This window comes from Gobio gobio (genome assembly GCF_949357685.1).
Source record: "Gobio gobio genome assembly, chromosome: 18".
In the NCBI taxonomy this organism is placed as follows: domain Eukaryota; kingdom Metazoa; phylum Chordata; class Actinopteri; order Cypriniformes; family Gobionidae; genus Gobio; species Gobio gobio.
Window position 1 is genome coordinate 19,188,405 of NC_137111.1, and position 17,473 is coordinate 19,205,877.

The following is a 17,473-nucleotide window of genomic DNA, read 5'->3' on the forward strand; positions in this document are numbered from 1 at the left end:
GTTTTTTTTTTGAGTGTATTATTATACATGAAAATAAATAGCAGTTGAATATAATTGCCTACCTCTGTTGTTAGTTGTTACCTCCAATATATAGTGTACAAAATGAGAGGGGAGAGTTTTTTCTTCCTAAAGAAAAATCAAACTGTCGGCATCAGTGGATATCATTCTGAATAATCAGCTATCGTATCGGCAGACAAATTTTGTATCGGTGCATCCCTAGTTTCACTACAACCGCCTAGCAACACCCTATCAACCACTAACACCCTGGTAACTGCATAGCAACACCCAAAAACAGAACAAAAAACAATAAATAAAAATAAATAAATACTTGTTGTGACAGTGTCGTGCAATCAACCACAAAACCTAGAAACAGCGTATAAAAAAATATATTTTAAAAATTGCACAGAACATTCTAATGTAGCGATTGCAAATCAGAACACCATAGCAGCGCCCTGTCAACCACCCACCACACAATGAGCAATACCCTAAAACTCTAGTCTAATCATGCTGTTCTTTATGGTGATTTCTATGTTTTAATCACAAAGGATGGTACTTTGTGTTCATTACAAAGACTTGTCATGTGTTGGAAAGAGCTAACATATGGATATCAGTACACAAGTTCAAATCCCAGAAATGTACACAACAATGAAAGAAGAATACTCGCTAAGAGATGTTCATATGCATAGTCCTACTGTGGCTACTTCTTATACAGTATACTGCAGCGTGTCCTTTTCTCTGACCTCAATATCTCTGTGCCGCTCTGTATTACCATAGTAACAGACTGAGACAAAGATCAGGCCTGTATAACTACATTCATCCGAAGCATAATGAATGAACCAGCCAAGCTTGTTAGTGTTACCAGATGATGGATTTGTCTTAGAAACTATCTGCCACATTCTGTCATATAGACACACAATTATCAGAGCTGAGGATTTGGGAATTTAAGGTTTACACCAGTGGTTCTCAACCAGGGGACCGGGGCTGCCTAGGGGTCCTTAGTATCTTCCAAGGGGGCTGTGAATAAAATAATTAATTAAAATAATCAAATTTTTAAATGAAAATAATATTAAAATAATCCAAATTTTATATGAAAATAATATTAAAATTATCCAAATTGAAAATGAAAATAATACTAGAATAATCAAAATTTTAAATGTAAATAATATTAAAATAATCAAAATTTTAAATGAAAATAATATTAAAATAATCAAAATTTTAAATGAAAATAATATTAAAATAACCAAAATTTTAAATATAAATAATAGTAGCATAATCGAAATTGTAAATATAAATAATATTAAAATAATCAAAATTTCTAATTTAAATACTATTATCATAAAATCTAATCTATAAAATGTATTTGAATGAATGAATGAATGAATGAATGAATGAATGAATGAATGAATGAATGAATGAATGAATGAATGAATGAATGAATGAATGAATGCCTGAATGGGGCAATTTCCTTTATTGGGGTTTTCTTGATATTCCTTGAGTGGGCTGTGAGCAATAAAAAACAATTAACTTTTAAAGTAAATAAATCTTTTATGTCTACCAGCTGCTAATTGTGGTTGAGTGTATGAAGAGGAAATTAATCCCCAGTTTCAAAGAAAAAAAACAAAACTCTCTATTAATTAATGTTCTGAAGTTCCATTGTTCCAGCACATTTTAGTGAGCCGCTGTTCAAACGAGGACATTGACGCATGACTACGTAGGATATTAAAAAAAATTATATAAAAATAGAAGCAATTTTCATCAAAAAACACTTAAAACAAGGTGATTCTAAAGACCATTAAAACAACTTTAAAACATTTAATTAGCATTTCATATGTACAGCCTGTCAAGCAAACTTGTAAATCTGTCCAATAAGCAACAATAAAACACATCAAGAAAACATAAAACTTAAGATACCCAGTAATTTCATGAAGCAAAGAGGAGGACGACATTTTACAACCATTTTATTGCTGTGTAAAGTGGAACTGTTGATATTGAGGCTTTCAGCTGTATCTCTAGTGCTATTTATCACTGCTGGCATAATGACTGCCTTAAGACCAGGTCATATGTAATGGAGATGTTTTTAAAGCTGCCGTTTACATGGGTCAGGACAATAAGCAGTAGTAGCATGTTGTCTATCTGCATGAATACAAATGTGGATCTTATTGATTCATGCATTTATATATTTTACAATAACGGACCAAAGAGTGAATAATAGACTATCTTTACTTCAGAAGTGCAATAAAAGTGTCAAGACTCAATGCTTTAACCACCTGAAGAAATATTGAACTTCTCAAAATCATTACTGTGTGACAGAGCTGATCTGTCTCAGCTCAAAGAGAAGAGCCAAACATAATCCTGTAAAGCTCATAAACCTACAAATACTACATCCATCAAACTGATCATTGTGTGTGGAAGATCTCTGTCTTCCGAGCGTCACCGGCAGCTGGTATATTTAAGAGACAATCCTGACACCTAGCGGAAGACTTGCGAAATTACACTTTCTCAACTACAACAAAATATAATCAGTATATATATTAGCATACTTGATAAACAACGCAAACTCATCCCTTTTTTATTTTAAAAAAAGTATTATGTTGTAAATGTATTGGATTCATGTGACTTGTGAATGTTAATTAGGCTGGCTACGAGCGTCTAGTCAAGCAACCCAAATAATAGGCCTATTCGTAAACAAGCGTTCGTCGTAGTATTTGTGCATATTCATATTTTTCCAACAGATGGGTTTGAAGTTAAGGGGTCAAGGTTTGGCTATTCTTGTTTGGCTTCATTCTGGTCAAAAATCAACTTACATTATTAAAACTTTGACATGTAAAGCCATTCAAAAGTAGTCAAGTATTCTGATTCTGGATAAAATATTAGGCTAGTCATATACGGTATATGTTGCTAGCTAAAAGTTTTACTATATTATAGTAGATGCCCAATTATAGGACTCTTAAAATGTAGCCTACTTTCCACTCTGCTGTTTTTCATGCCACATACTCACACCTCAGAATTGTCACTAATGAATGGTTTGAGAGCAAGGAGGTCTATAATCATTAAAGAAAGACATTCTTTATAATTCCTCATTCATCGCAATGGCAGTTGCTACTGCCACTGTAATGAATGGATAATACTAACAGATCTCTCCAATATATTATAGACCTCCCTGGAGGTGAAGATGAAATAGTGCCACCTCCTGGAGATGTATTGTGCACCTGTAATTTTGGACAATGGAATCCTACAATATGACAACAACCAAAAAGAAACTCAAATACTGTTTTTAATAGTCCCTTTTAGATCTATCTATCTATCTATCTATCTATCTATCTATCTATCTATCTATCTATCTATCTATCTATCTATCTATCTATCTATCTATCTATCTATCTATGAGCATATCCCACAAGTAGGAGTGCGATGTGGATCTTTATCAGCACAGCAACCACAAGTGAAATATTGCTTTTATATTACAGTTTGTCTGCGTACGTGTGTAAATAAATAAGAAGCAACAACAATGGAGTGCCTTTAAAACCCTCTTTTGTGCGGAACTATTTCCTTCAGCCACAGATTCAAATCTCAACTTTAACAGATGAGCCCAAGCCTCAGGCCCGGATCCACTGGGGGGGCAGGGTGGGTCTGACCCACCCAATCAGGAGCTTGGCCCAACATGGCCCCACACCAAATAACAACCAGCCACAAAATTGGTGGATTTCATGAAATCAGATAACAAGATGGAAAACGGGTAATAACCTGTTCATTTCATTCAGATGATGTTTCACTGTCTATGCAAAGCACACTCTCTTTCTCCCACACACACACATTCAGTACAGACACACAGGAATAATTCACGTGCACATAAACTATAGGCTATCAATAAAGTAGTTTCACATCTGCAATTCTACATGCCATTTTTTAGTATAGAGAGAATAAAATTGCTGTTTTTGAAACAATTAAACTTACAGCTTCGCTATTAGTCGTCACGCAGAGCTAAAGCACAACCAAAATGTTTTTCTGTAAAATGCATGCAGTTTTGTTTTTTAATTGCTAGAGGGCTAAAAGTTACATAGTGTACTTTTAAATAAAAATATAAATTAATGAAACTTAACTTTGCCCTTAGCCAAATCGATTTGCTCTGGAATAAGTAATAGATTAAAAAGACCAAAGACTACCTGTTTGATATACCCAAAATTAATTATATCTCATGTTTAACCACCATCTACATAAGAGCCAGCAGTGAATTCCAGAAAGACTGGCCGGGATAAAGCTGTTCTCTGCCAAATACATGCGCGCTGAACGACTACTAATGTTCGAAAAGTAAAAAAGTACAAGTACTGTATAAGTACAGTCATAGGTATTTATTACACAAACTGACCAAAAACATTATAACAGTATTAACTCATGTTGCATACCAAGTCTTCTGAAGTCATATGATAACTTCATGTAAAGAACAGAGTTGATCTTAATGTTTTAATCGCTGAATGATGATGATCCCGCCGCTCCGTGAACACATGCACGCACTCAGTCAGTCATATCTCATTCAAATAATACACATGACTCTTTAGCATGACGCAATCGGTCACAAGACACACGAGAGCCAATTACATTTTACAATCAAAGCTGACGTAATGACGCAATTGGTCACAAGACAGCCATGCAATTTCACTGTGAAATCTGACGTAACGTTTCTTCAGGCGGCAATGGAGATGCTGATCACTTTTGGGGTTGGGTTACATGTTCAAATGTGTCTAAATAGCGTAAATAAAATACATGTAAATACAATTATGCCAACATGTCATAATGGGAAAATCATAACCCAATATATAATTTAACCATGACGATAACGTTCCTATGCCCTGTGTATGACGCCAAAGGTTCCTCATTGAAATCAATGGAGCACCCTGCGCGTCGATATAGTGATGCCTATTGGGGTAACTTTAGCGTCTTCATTGTGACAAGAAAAGCACTTGACCATGCTTCAGATTTTGACGCCTTGGGAGTGAGAACGGGTTTTTATATATAAATTGCATATCTGAAGTCTAAACAACTACATTCTTGCCAGGGGCGCAACTACCCAGTGCCAGAGGGGTATGCAGCAACAATTTTGTCGCTTTTTTACAACAGTTCAATAAAACAAAAGTTGTAATTTTTTACTGTTTTCCAACAAAAATAGATTCAAACAAAGTATAGGTTTCGTTCTCAAATAATTCACCGTTTTTGAACAGTCGGTTAGAACAAATTAGTTCTAGAATTCACTCACGCCGCCAAATATACTGCCAGTTTATAGTTTCATAGGCCTGGAAAATTTTCATATTTCTATAATTAAAATATTATATTTAGAACATAAATCTAAAAATCTCATTACGTTATGTAGGCAATTGTAATTGTGGTGTAAGTGGATTTTGATAAATGGTAAGATGGATTTTGTTGATAATGATTTAATTTAATTCTTATAAATGGATGGTAAATGGACTGCATTTATAGCGCTTTCAACAGACCTATGGCCATCCAAAGCGCTTTACATATTGCCTCACATTCACCCATTCATACACCGACAGCGGTGTCAGCCATGTAAGGCGCCATCCAGCTCGTCAGGAGCAGCTGGGGTTAGGTGTCTTGCTCATGGACATCTCGACACTTGGTCAGGTGAAACCGGGGATTGAACCACGAACCTTTCGGTTTGTAGACAACCTACATGAACCACTGAGCCACTGCCGCCCCTATAAATTATAACAGCCATAGTAAATCGTGGTAAATAGTGTAATTACTTAAAAATTGGTCCTTAACGCGTGATTTACCATTTACACCCGCGTTCTTAATGTGTGCTCTAGGGTCACGGAAAACGCGTGTTTTTTAAAAAGCAAATCAAGGACGTGCACTTTGTTGTCAAATCGCACGCTTTTGACGTGTCAATTCAAAATCAAACGCCCGCCCAAGCATATATGAACCCTTTGGCTTGCCATACGGCACCGGCGCACCTTGTGATATTCCATTATTATCCAAAATTCTATTATGGAATCTTATGAGGGCGCTTACTCTAGACTGTTAGTCCAGTAAAATGTTATATAATATTGAGGAAATACAGAAATTATTTAGAAACGCACAACAGCAGCTACATAAAAAAAACATGTATATACTCTATACTGTATGTCTCTGACATTTTACCATTGTTGGAAACATGTTTATAACACATGCATAACTAAACTGAACAGTCTGATATATCCTTCCCTTATGTTGACTAGAGTCTAGCCACAACCCTCAATGACACCAAACCAATTGTGCATATTGGAGCTGCATTTAGTCAAACAAAAGCTTAATTATATCCAAAGAGAGAGAGAGAGAGAGAGAGAGAGAGAGAGAGAGAGAGAGAGAGAGAGAGAGAGAGAGAGAGAGAGAGAGAGAGAGAGAGAGAGAGAGAGAGAGAGAGAGAGAGAGAGAGAGAGAGAGAGAGAGAGAATTCTAGAAACTCTGTTGTTTAAAAAAGTTAGTTTTAAGAATGATGATTAAAATGATTTAATGAAATGGATGTAAAATTATATTTCAATATTATACTATAAAAATAAAGTAAATGTAAACTTTTAATATACTTACAACTGGATTATTACTAAGCCCAAAAGTCAATTTTTCTTCTGCAACATCCACTAATAGAGCAGTCGTGTAACCTATTAGATAAGCTAGGGAAATTTCAAGTCATAGGCTTGAAAATATTCAGCGAATGTGAGAGTATGTCTGGCTCTATTCTGAACAAAGCAGGCTTGTTTGACTTTAACACTTTCCATTACAAACATGCCAAAGTCTCGAAGGCCTGTTTCCTTCTAAGGCTTCAGAAAGCCTCCCTCTGTGTTTATTGAACCAGACACGTCTGTTTGTTGTTTTCCCTCGCAAAGTGGTACAGAGAGAGAGCCGAGAGGTGTGGAACAAAAGGCGGTAAAGCTAGCTGAAATATTGAAGAACATGTAGAGGATTCTCCACAAATACAGTCCCATCAATTTATTTACAGCACTTGTGCTGCCCCGATTACAATTAGCAAAGTTTTAGCAGAGTTAATAACACATTCCTGCCATCTGCTACGGGCTGGCAGAAAAAGGGAAGTCTTGGTATTTCCAGAACTCTATAAATAGGCCTCACATCCCACAAGCCCTTCTTGCCACAATCTGCTTGAACACAGCACCAATTCAGACTGCTCTCAAACAGGATATGACATCATTTCCTCTTGCCCATGAGTTGATTCATTCTCCTGGGATACAGGTTTAAGGGAAATGTTGTACATTTGAAAATTGTACAATAGATCACTCACTAAAACAAGAACATTACATGACATTGATTGCGAAACAAAAACTTTGATTTAGAATGTATATCTATTCATGAAGTCGACCTAATGTTGATGGGGAAGAAAAGAAAATCATGACGATATCTTTATTATCGCAATTGTGTCTTCTAGGAAGCAATGAGACAAAATGGAAAGCAAACTGCTTTAGTCTAAACAAAACAACACACAAACTAAATAATACAATTCTAAGATAACACATTTTATTTTTTTCCATGGTATAAATGAGTCAAACAAACAAATAAATAGCTACCTTTCAAATTTAGTGAGGGAATCTCTCGCAAAAGAATCATAATTGGGGGTCTGTGTCATCAAAAAGTTTGGAAACCCCTGTCCTAAGGATTTTCAGAAGAAACATCTGAGACATGTCGATACTTAATCCTCTGGTACTACTCATATTGTGGTCATGACCAAATGATCAAATTGTTGATTTTGTTTTTGTTTTTTTGCAATTAAATGAATGTACAATATTTTAGTTTAATTAATTTTTTTTATGTAATATTCTGGGGTTTTTTATGGGATTTTATTGTTATAAATTATATTTATGGAGTAGTTATGATCCATTTATTACCTGGTAATAACTTTTTGATCAAAAAATGAAAACTGTCTGACCTGAAAATGACATTTCCAACGTGTAAATCTTGAATGCTTTGGTAATACAGACCTAAATTTGGTCTCGTTGTAAAGAAGACAGATTATTGCTGAAGTGGAATAAAAAATAAAAAATAAAGTGAAATTACAAAAAAGGTTTTGAAGTTTAAATGTACTATTATGAAACATACTATAAAAATACTATTTTTAAATTTGATATGAAATACATATTTGCAAAACATGTTTTACCAATGGTTTACTGTGAGAAAACCAAAGCCATAAATCTTAACAAGTTGTGTTCCAAATTTGAGGTTGATATCTAAAAAAAAATAGCTTTCAGTAAGGTTTTGTTTGGGCGCAGTACCAAACGCTTCCACTATGATTTGTTTCCAATGCGGTGACTATTTTTTTCTGGAACATTTAACCTTTTCATGTCCATGATTTGTGTGTAGGTGTGTGTGTTCACATAGCACAGTGTTTCCCAAACCTGCTCCTGCGGTGCCTCTCAATCAGCTCCCTAGCTCCTGAGCTCATGAATCAGTATATCGTGTACATGAATCCGGGCACTGGTAAGGACAGTAATTGTTGTGCATTGTTGGACTTTTTAGGGAGCAAACGTTTCAGTGCCTAGGAAGGATTCTGCGATTAAGACAGCCCTTAAAATGGCCGACTCCCTGATTAGTACCCTGACTAATGAACTAGGGAGCTGATTGAGACGCACCCCTGGAGAACCCCAACACTGCTCATTTTTGATGTCTCCCTAATCAAACACCTGATTCAACTCATCAGCTCATTAGTAGAGACTCTGAGATCACAAATTAATGTGCAGATAATGCAGAGTTCAGACTGCACGATTTTCAAACTTTTCGGATCACTGCTCTTTTCACACTGCATGACTATCAGAAAGCTTGCGATCCAAATAGTCTGTGCACTGATTTGCAGCGAAAAGGAAAAAGAAAAAAGATAATGGAGGAGGAAATGGTTGGGGAGATGTAGGGAGCAAGGATTGTGTTCTGCAAAGAGAGTTTGAGGTAAATAAATAATTTTGCAATGTTTGTGCTTTGTTTCTGTTTGATAGAATTGTGTATATATATATATATATATATATATATATATATATATATATATATATATATATATATATATATATATATATATATATATATATATATATATATATTTTAGGGCTGTCAATAGATTAACATTTTTAATCGCGATTAATCAAACCTTTGTTGTGCGATTAATCACATGCTTACCGTGGAATTAAGCATACGCCATTTATCTTTTTTAAACACATTAATTTTGTCATAATTTGCTATATCCAAAGTAAACAATCAGATTGATTCTCACAAAACTGTATTTTCTACAAGCTTCAGGGATCATTGGAGACTCCAAAAGGACACCAAATAACCAAATATACGGAGTCCATATAATTCTATAATAAATGTATACACAGTACCCATGAAAACAAAAAACATTACAGAAAAAAACTTTACAGAATTCACAGTGTATAGTATGTCTACTGAGCAACAACAACAAGATTATTTTCATTTTAGACATTTTATGTAAAATGTAAATTTAAAATGTAGATGGGTCAAGCTGCGATACCGAACAGAACCACACGGAAATGCCACAAAAAAACCCCCTCCTAAATCAACCGCTTTGAAGGCATTAAGTCAGTGTAGGAGTAACTGAATAACTTGGTTTATTTCGAGTCAGAAGAAGAGTTAGACACGTTAAAAATGGAACAACTTTAGAAATTTGTGGATTAGTGCTAAACAGTAAACTGCCGTTTGATCGGTTCACTAAAAGAGCTGGTTCAAAAGAACGATTCGTTCGTGAACCGGACATCACTAACTTTAAATGACAAATCAAACATTATCCTTCCTGAATGTGTGTGTGGACACAACGTGAATGTACTGAAATGTGTCTGTACATAAATGCAGCTTGCAATCAATGATTGAGAGCGCGCACACACACGTTCTCTGTGCATCAATATAACAAACTCTCACGCGTTTATTGTACGACTGTTGTGAGTCACCAACATTGCACTCTTCAGAAACGATCACAGAAAATGGCCTGATCACAAGCAGAGAAGCAGAATTGGGTTAAAGAATGGAAATGTCCTCTTACCAGGGTTACAGGTGCTGTAGATGCTCAGAGTGATTGTGATAAACTCCCGACTTCTATAAGATCAAATAACTGCGTGACGAAAAGTACGTTAATGACGCAGCTTCACGTACTTCTGTAATTTATTTGCGTTAATTGCGTTAAATAATTTTAACGCGTTAAGGAATTTAAATTAATCACAAGCGTTAACGTTGACAGCCCTAATAAATATAAAATACTGATATTCTGGTCTATAACTTGCCTTGCATCTTGCTCTCTCATTGACTGTTTCAGGCATTTGTCTGCGATTTCCCAAAACCTCAAAATCGGGCCTAAAATCAGGCAGTGTGAACTCTGCATAAGAGAGACATCAAAAATGTGCAGGGTTGGGGGTTCTCTACACTCTAAAAAAAAGGTTCTATATGGCACTAAAAGTGGTTCTTGGCTCGTAACCATAGGGGAACCTTTTTAAGTGCTGTATAGCCCCAATTTTGGTGCTTCAGTGGTTCTTCAGTGGTTCTTCAGCGGTTCTTCAGCAGTTCTTTTGCTAAGGTGCTATATAGCACCACTGACTAAGGTGCTATATAGCACCGCTACCATATACAGAACATGTAAAGATATGGTGCTATATAGCACCAAAAGTGGTTCCTCTATGATTACGACGAAAAACCACTTTTAGTGCCATATAGAACCTTTTTTTTAGAGTGTAGGACCAGGATTGGTAAACACTGACATAGCAGGTGCCATTTTTTTTAATTAATTTTTTTTTTTTTTTTACTTCAACAGAATGGTATGAAAGGTTATACCATTCTGTTGAAGTAAAAAATAAAAAAAATTAATAAAAAAAAACACCACGTACAAATATTCGGTCGAAAATGACCGAACAGCACCAGAGGGTTAAATAGAACATATCTGGGAAGTACAGGAGATAGCAAGCACTGAGCAAAACGTTTTCCTCTGGGTGGATCTAAAATCAACTGTACTAGTTCCTTAAACACATTTCTCACTTATCAGAAGTTCCAAGCTATAAATGACATGTGGCCATTCACTATGGAGCCAGAGGAAATTACAACACTGATGGTCCTTCCTCAACTGTCCTGAGCTGTGAGATCAAATGCAACAGACAAGAAGTCATGCTTTTAAGAGCCCTTCAAAAAGCATCAGGCACTAGTAAAACATCCACTCTAATACAAGCAAATATTACCGTTTGCTTGCTATCATTTTCTCACAGATCAGAGGTTTGGCATAATATTAATTTACTCTTAGACTGGGTATGTTCATTCTCTGTTTTACAGTGTTTCTTTCCCTCGTGTGACGCGCGTCACACAGGAATGCGTGTCTCAGCACTCTGCGCAGAGTGTGTGGTTAACGGTCCACATGTGCAGGCCTGCTCTCATTGAAGCTCTGCTAACTTGTCCTGTGAATACGAGGCCACGCAAAGTGATTTAAGAAAGTCATGGGAGACAAAGCCAACAGCTTCAAAACATTGGAAGAGTCACCTGGATGATATGCCAATGAGAATATGAAATAGAGTGAATCTCTGTACAAGTTTATTTGACAGTTAGGTTGTCCTAGAGTAGTGAGTCTTGGCCTACATACAGTAAATCGTTGTATGGTTTTCATCAGTTAACGACATCCATGTGTTTCTGTCAGCACACTTGAACCGGAACGCTTTTCCTCTGAAGGCTTTACCCCACTCGACGTTCCCAAGGGAATTCATGCTGCTTCCTGCATTCACCACAAATTACGAATCGTCCATAGTAATCAAAGCTGGATGTCCAAACGGCAAACTGCATAATTCCTTTCTGCATTACATTATACACTCATTTATTTATTTAGCTTTATCACCAGTCTGAGCTGGTAGTGAATGTTATACAGATGTGTTCATACATTCTCAATCTTTCTAAAAGTTTTAATATAGTGAGCATTTGCCAATGGCCCATTCCAATGGATAAATTCAGTTCATAACATTTGGCTCGCTCTCTAACACATTTGACCTTGTTGCTAGAGTGAGAAAACAAAAACATAATGTACTTTTTTCTGCACAACTATGTTCACTGACAAATGGCAAGCACTGGTTGTAGTAAAATAAAGATGTAAAAATAAACAAATTATAATAAAAAAGTAATAATAAATAAAATATTATGTATAACAATGTAGAATAATCTATTAATTATTATACATATAATTGTTATATAAACAAATTTCAAATAACCTTCATAAAAAAAATTTAAAAATACATTATAATAAAATAATAAAAAAAACGGCATTGCTAAATAATCTTTAATTATTGCTTCTGGACTATTTATGCATGTATGTACATCTTGCTGGCATCAGGCAATCTAAAAAAAAAAATCATTATTTTCCACACTGGTCTATTCTTGTGATATTTCAGATAAACTTGCCTCATAACAATTACACAATCAGTGGCTGGTCACTTTACATGCCAGAATATGTCAAAAGTCAGGCTACTAGTATGGTATTTATGAGCATAACATTTCCTTCTATGTCAGTGGGAGAGATAGGAAGCTCCTCACCAGCAGGAAATGTATTTAAAGTTCAACAGTTTGTGTAAATACTGCTCCTCTAGAAGAGAGAAGTTTTAGAGTCATTTAATGACCTTTTTCCAGGGAGTGTGATCGTATTGATACAGAGGGAACTACTACAAGCATGGCATTGACATTTAGAGGCGAGTAAAGGAACGTGGCAGTAAGAAGAACTTCTGAAAACCCAAATGTACAGAAATGTTTGTCCAGCAGAAACTAACAACAATAACAAAAATAATATCTAAATACAAACATTTCCCCTAAAGTGAGTATAAGCCAATAAAACAACGTGGATTTTTTAGTTTCCAGCATGTTTTGCATAGGACTGGAGAAGGAGAATAAATGTTGAAATTAAGCTTTAATTTATTAGTTTTTATTGAAGGGAAATAATTGTGTTTAATGCTGTTATGTTTGACATTTAAATGAGTTTCTGTAATGTTGAAGTTTTTGTGGTTACCATTGTGCTGAAGAGATACATGAAGGTAAACACTACATTGACTCTATAAACAATGACTGCGCTAATGCCAGTGACAAGTAATATCTTATTCATTAAATATACATGTTTAATAAGTTATGTTAGCATGTGCAATGATAGCTGTTGATTTGAATTGAAATAGATCAAATTAGTTGGTTCCAGGGCTACTACTCAGGTAGTTTTTTGAGAAATCAACTTAAAAATTTGTGTTTATGCTACAAATTATTGAGTTCCTCTAACTCAGTGTAGCTTGATGGTTGAATGTAAATTCACTCAAAGTTGTAATAACTCAAATAAAATTGATGCAAATTGTTGCGTAATTTTTTGTTGTTGTTGTTGAGCCAACACAAATTTTTTTGAGTGCAGGCCTAAATGTTGAACAAATCAAACTATTCTATAAAGCAATCATGTTAATTTTTTATTAAAGTAGTGTAGCCACTCTATGTGTGTTCACATTTTTGACTAGTAGTTTTTGTAGCAAAATTTTACTTTAAACATAATGCCTATGCATATCGGGTTTCATTTTGAAAGCAGTGCTACCTGACTAGGGAAAACAACGAAAAAAGTCTGTTGTCTTTTTGCCAAATATAGGTAGAAAGACTTCAACACCCATAATGCCGTTCCTGTTGCATGTTGCCGTCTAAGGCCACTTCCACCAGTCTGCTTTGGATACGCTTACCAGAGTAAGATGTTGCTTTGCTTTTGTAGGAAATACTTCTAAGCAAACTTTTAGTCATAATGGTGTCGACTTTAATTGTTCCTGCGTACAAGAATTGCCTGATGCTTTTTGAAGGGCTCTTAAAAGCATGACTTCTTGTCTGCTGCATTTGACATCACAGCTCAGGACAGTTGCTCAGAAGGACCATCAGTATTGTAATTTCCCCCGGGACCATAGTGAATGGCCACATGTCATTTATAGCCCAGAACTTCTGATAAGTGAGTGAGTTACTTTCGGTTTCCTGTGAAGGATCCAGCATGTTGTATGCAGTGGCTGAAGGCTGCAAAGAATCGTATATACAGAAAGAACGCCGTTAAGCAAAATCTGAAAAAAACTCTGTGTTTGTAGTCAACATTTCAAACTAGATGACCAGTGTTTTAAGCCAAATGGAGGGGAAAACTGAAAGAACGAGTAAACATTGTTCAGGTACATATATTTTACCAACATTGTAACAATACAAAGCGGCTTGAAAATCGGCTAAGTTACACTTTAATAACTAAACAAACCAAGCCAAGTCATTTATATTTGGCACAGTGACATACTAAGAGTACTCATAGGAAACATTTGGATATTTAATGACCATTGAATAGATGTCCCTCCGACATATCCCATCATGGTTGAAAAATAGTTCCAAAATGAAAGTTTAACAGACGTATCTGAATGCATTTTTAGGACATGTTCTATGTTACATATTTTTACTGATTTATGCCGTCCTGCCAATATTTTTACACTATTTTGGGCCAGGGACACGACGTTGCCGTTGGACCAATGTTTGGGGTATTGCTATCCCTGTAAAGGTAAGTTACTTAACATAGGAAACAGAGTATATCTTGTTGCATGTTGAATTAAAATCCTCAATGCTTCCCGCCTTTTTTTAATTATACAAAGAACTGTATTTACCGAAATTGTGCCCAACTTATGATTTCTCATGAGTTATGATGTAACATTCTGAAATTTAAAAATACATTCGCACACAATTTGCGGTTTGGACTCGCACTGTATTCCTCCTAAAACTTATGACTGAATAAAAACCGATCACAGGCAGCTGTCTGTATTCTTTGCCAATGGTCCATGACCAACACAAGAGTACATTATATTGTGGTCTGGCTTGTGTGTTAAAGCCTCTATCCCAAATATACCAAAAGCAACTTAGGAAACCCTTCATTTAAAACATCATACAAAACACGGAAATTGAATTGTTTCTCTTATTTATTATCTGCTTCCTAATAGCCACATATTACACTTATTTTTAAAATGTGATTGTCTGCATTTTAAAAAAATCTCTCTCTGAAAGTTGGCAAAAGTGGAGATTTTTGATGTGGTGTGATTCATTCTAGGATTGTAAGCAGTGAAGCACACATACACGTTTGATGAAAGACACTGACATAAAGCAGATCCTTCTTTAATCGCTCAATGTCATATCAAAAGGTTAAAAGAACAAAACGTGATGCTACACACTGAGAATATTGTTTCGTCAAGCAACAAACTGCTCTTTGAGTTGTCAGTTATACAATACAAAAAAAAAATAATAAAACTACTTAAAGATATAGAGCTCCAGCAACATATAAACAACACAAGTGTTAAATAGACTTTTTATGTTTGACTGTGGTACAAAAGCTCTATAAATTACTGTATAAAAAGCAACAAACAAACCTGAAAGCCTGAGACAAGAGGATCAAACCCTCTGCTTTGATTTAAAAAAAATGTATCAGTCTCCAAAAAGCTTGCTGAAAGGTCAGGGTTTGAGGGGTGCAGTCGATTTTCACACGACTGTCCGCTCACCTCGACATTTCCTGCAGCTGCCGTAGACGGCAGAGAGCAGATAGACGCTGGCTGTGAGGCAGGCGAAGACGGAAGCAGTGAGGTAGACCTTGTACAAGCAGTTGTGTATGTAGGCGTCCAGGTTGCAGTAGGAGTTCTTTTGTGTTTTGTAGATCATGATCCCAATCGTGGACAGATACAGCAGAGTGGCGGCAACGTCATGGATCACGTTGCTTAACAACCAGCGTTCTCCTCCGACGATGGGAACGAGGTCCTGCTTGTCCAGAAGAGTGATGATGAAGACAGCTAACGTGAGGAGCCAGAAAAGCACGGCCACGAACAGCACATAGTGAATGGAGCCCTCATACTTGTTGGCTGCGATGGTGACCCAAAGCCCGGCTCCCAGCAGAATCTGAAGGACCCGTACAATCCCGACAAAGCTCTTGAGGAATTCCAGGAAACTTCTCTTCACCTGTGGCTGAGGGGGCATCTCCTCTTTTTGTTGAAGAGATCTTCTCCTGGTGTTCAGGGTGGGGACAAAGAGAAAACAAAGAGAAGAAAGAGCCAACTGGAGAGTTAAGGAGCGGCTGATAAGGGTTTTGGAGGAGGATAGCCCTGCAAACACACACCGAGTGAATCTTCGGCTCAGCCCCGGGGTCTTTTCGTCTCTTCCGTTTCCTGTGGTAGCTGCAGAGTTGTGTCTCTCTCCCCCTCTTTTCAAGCAGAGAGCAGGAGGAGAAACAGAACAGAGGGCAGGACTTGAAACACTAACCCTTTTCCCCTCCTCCTCTTCCTTGTCGTCCATCACTCTCGCTGTCGGCTATTTAGAAAATTCCTGTGTGTGTGCAGCCAAAAAGTGTTTACTTCAGACACACTTAAAAATGTGAATGTCTTTTCATTAGAAAAAAACACACACATACACACACACAAACAAACTCAATCTAAGAACCATTTTATTTAAATTATATAGCAGGATGAGTTTTAGGATATATTTCCCAAAAATAAGTTTGTTGGGCTTTAAATTATAACAACGCGTAAAGTTCAGATAAAGATTTTGTTTACGTTGTGGGAACTGTCTTCACATATCACATATCCAATCATTTATCCAATCACATATCCAATCGTCTAGCATCATTTGTTTGCCACTTGGTATGTATAATATTTATAAAGGAAGACTTACAATGCAAAATCCTCTAAAAGCCACCTGGGTCAAAAACAAGATAACAATACTGTGTGAATGCTCTCTGCACATAGTATACGTTCATCAAATACTTTCACTTCAAACCCGCTAAATCCCAGGCTCAGCCCATTCAGAAGTACCGGTACTTGGGTAGAAACCTACACATAGGTGCCTGACAAAAATGCTAATTCTATAGAAAAACATCAGATGGATTTAGAGGCTTTTGCATCTGAAATCTTTAAATACACTTTACACTACATGTTTTACACTACCATTCAAAAGTTTGGGGTCGGTATGATTTTTTTATGTTTTTTTAAAGTCTCTTGTGCATTAGATCAAAAATACAGTAAAACAGCAATATTCTTAAATATTATTACAATTTAAAGAGCTATTTTCTATTTTTATATATTAAAAAAATTCCTGTGATGTCCAAGCTGAATTTTCAACATCATAACTTGTCTTCAGTGTCACAAAATCTTTCAGAAATCATTATAATATTGCTGCTCAAGAAACATATAGATAGATAGATAGATAGATAGATAGATAGATAGATAGATAGATAGATAGATAGATAGATAGATAGATAGATAGATAGATAGATAGATAGATAGATAGATAGATAGATAGATAGATAGATAGATAGATAGATAGATAGATAGATAGATAGATAGATAGATAGATAGATAGATAGATAGATAGATAGATAGATAGATAGATAGATAGATAGATAGATAGATAACTGATCCCAAAACATTTGAACATGCATGTTACTTAA

At 35.9% G+C, this 17,473-nt stretch overlaps 1 protein-coding gene across 1 annotated transcript; it reads right to left on the reverse strand.

Annotated features, from left to right (window-relative positions):
- Positions 1–14,186: 14,186 nt before the first annotated feature.
- On the reverse strand, positions 14,187–16,214 carry marveld1 (MARVEL domain containing 1). Its single transcript, XM_079842412.1, has one exon. It carries the CDS (start codon positions 16,006–16,008, stop codon positions 15,520–15,522), a length of 489 nt encoding a protein of 162 aa, XP_079698538.1. The 5' UTR covers positions 16,009–16,214; the 3' UTR covers positions 14,187–15,519.
- Between the last annotated feature and the right edge of the window lie 1,259 nt (positions 16,215–17,473).

Excerpts from the sequence above, each read along its gene's own strand:
- marveld1 (XM_079842412.1), bottom strand. The coding sequence starts at position 16,008 with ATGCCCCCTCAGCCACAGGTGAAGAGAAGTTTCCTGGAATTCCTCAAG.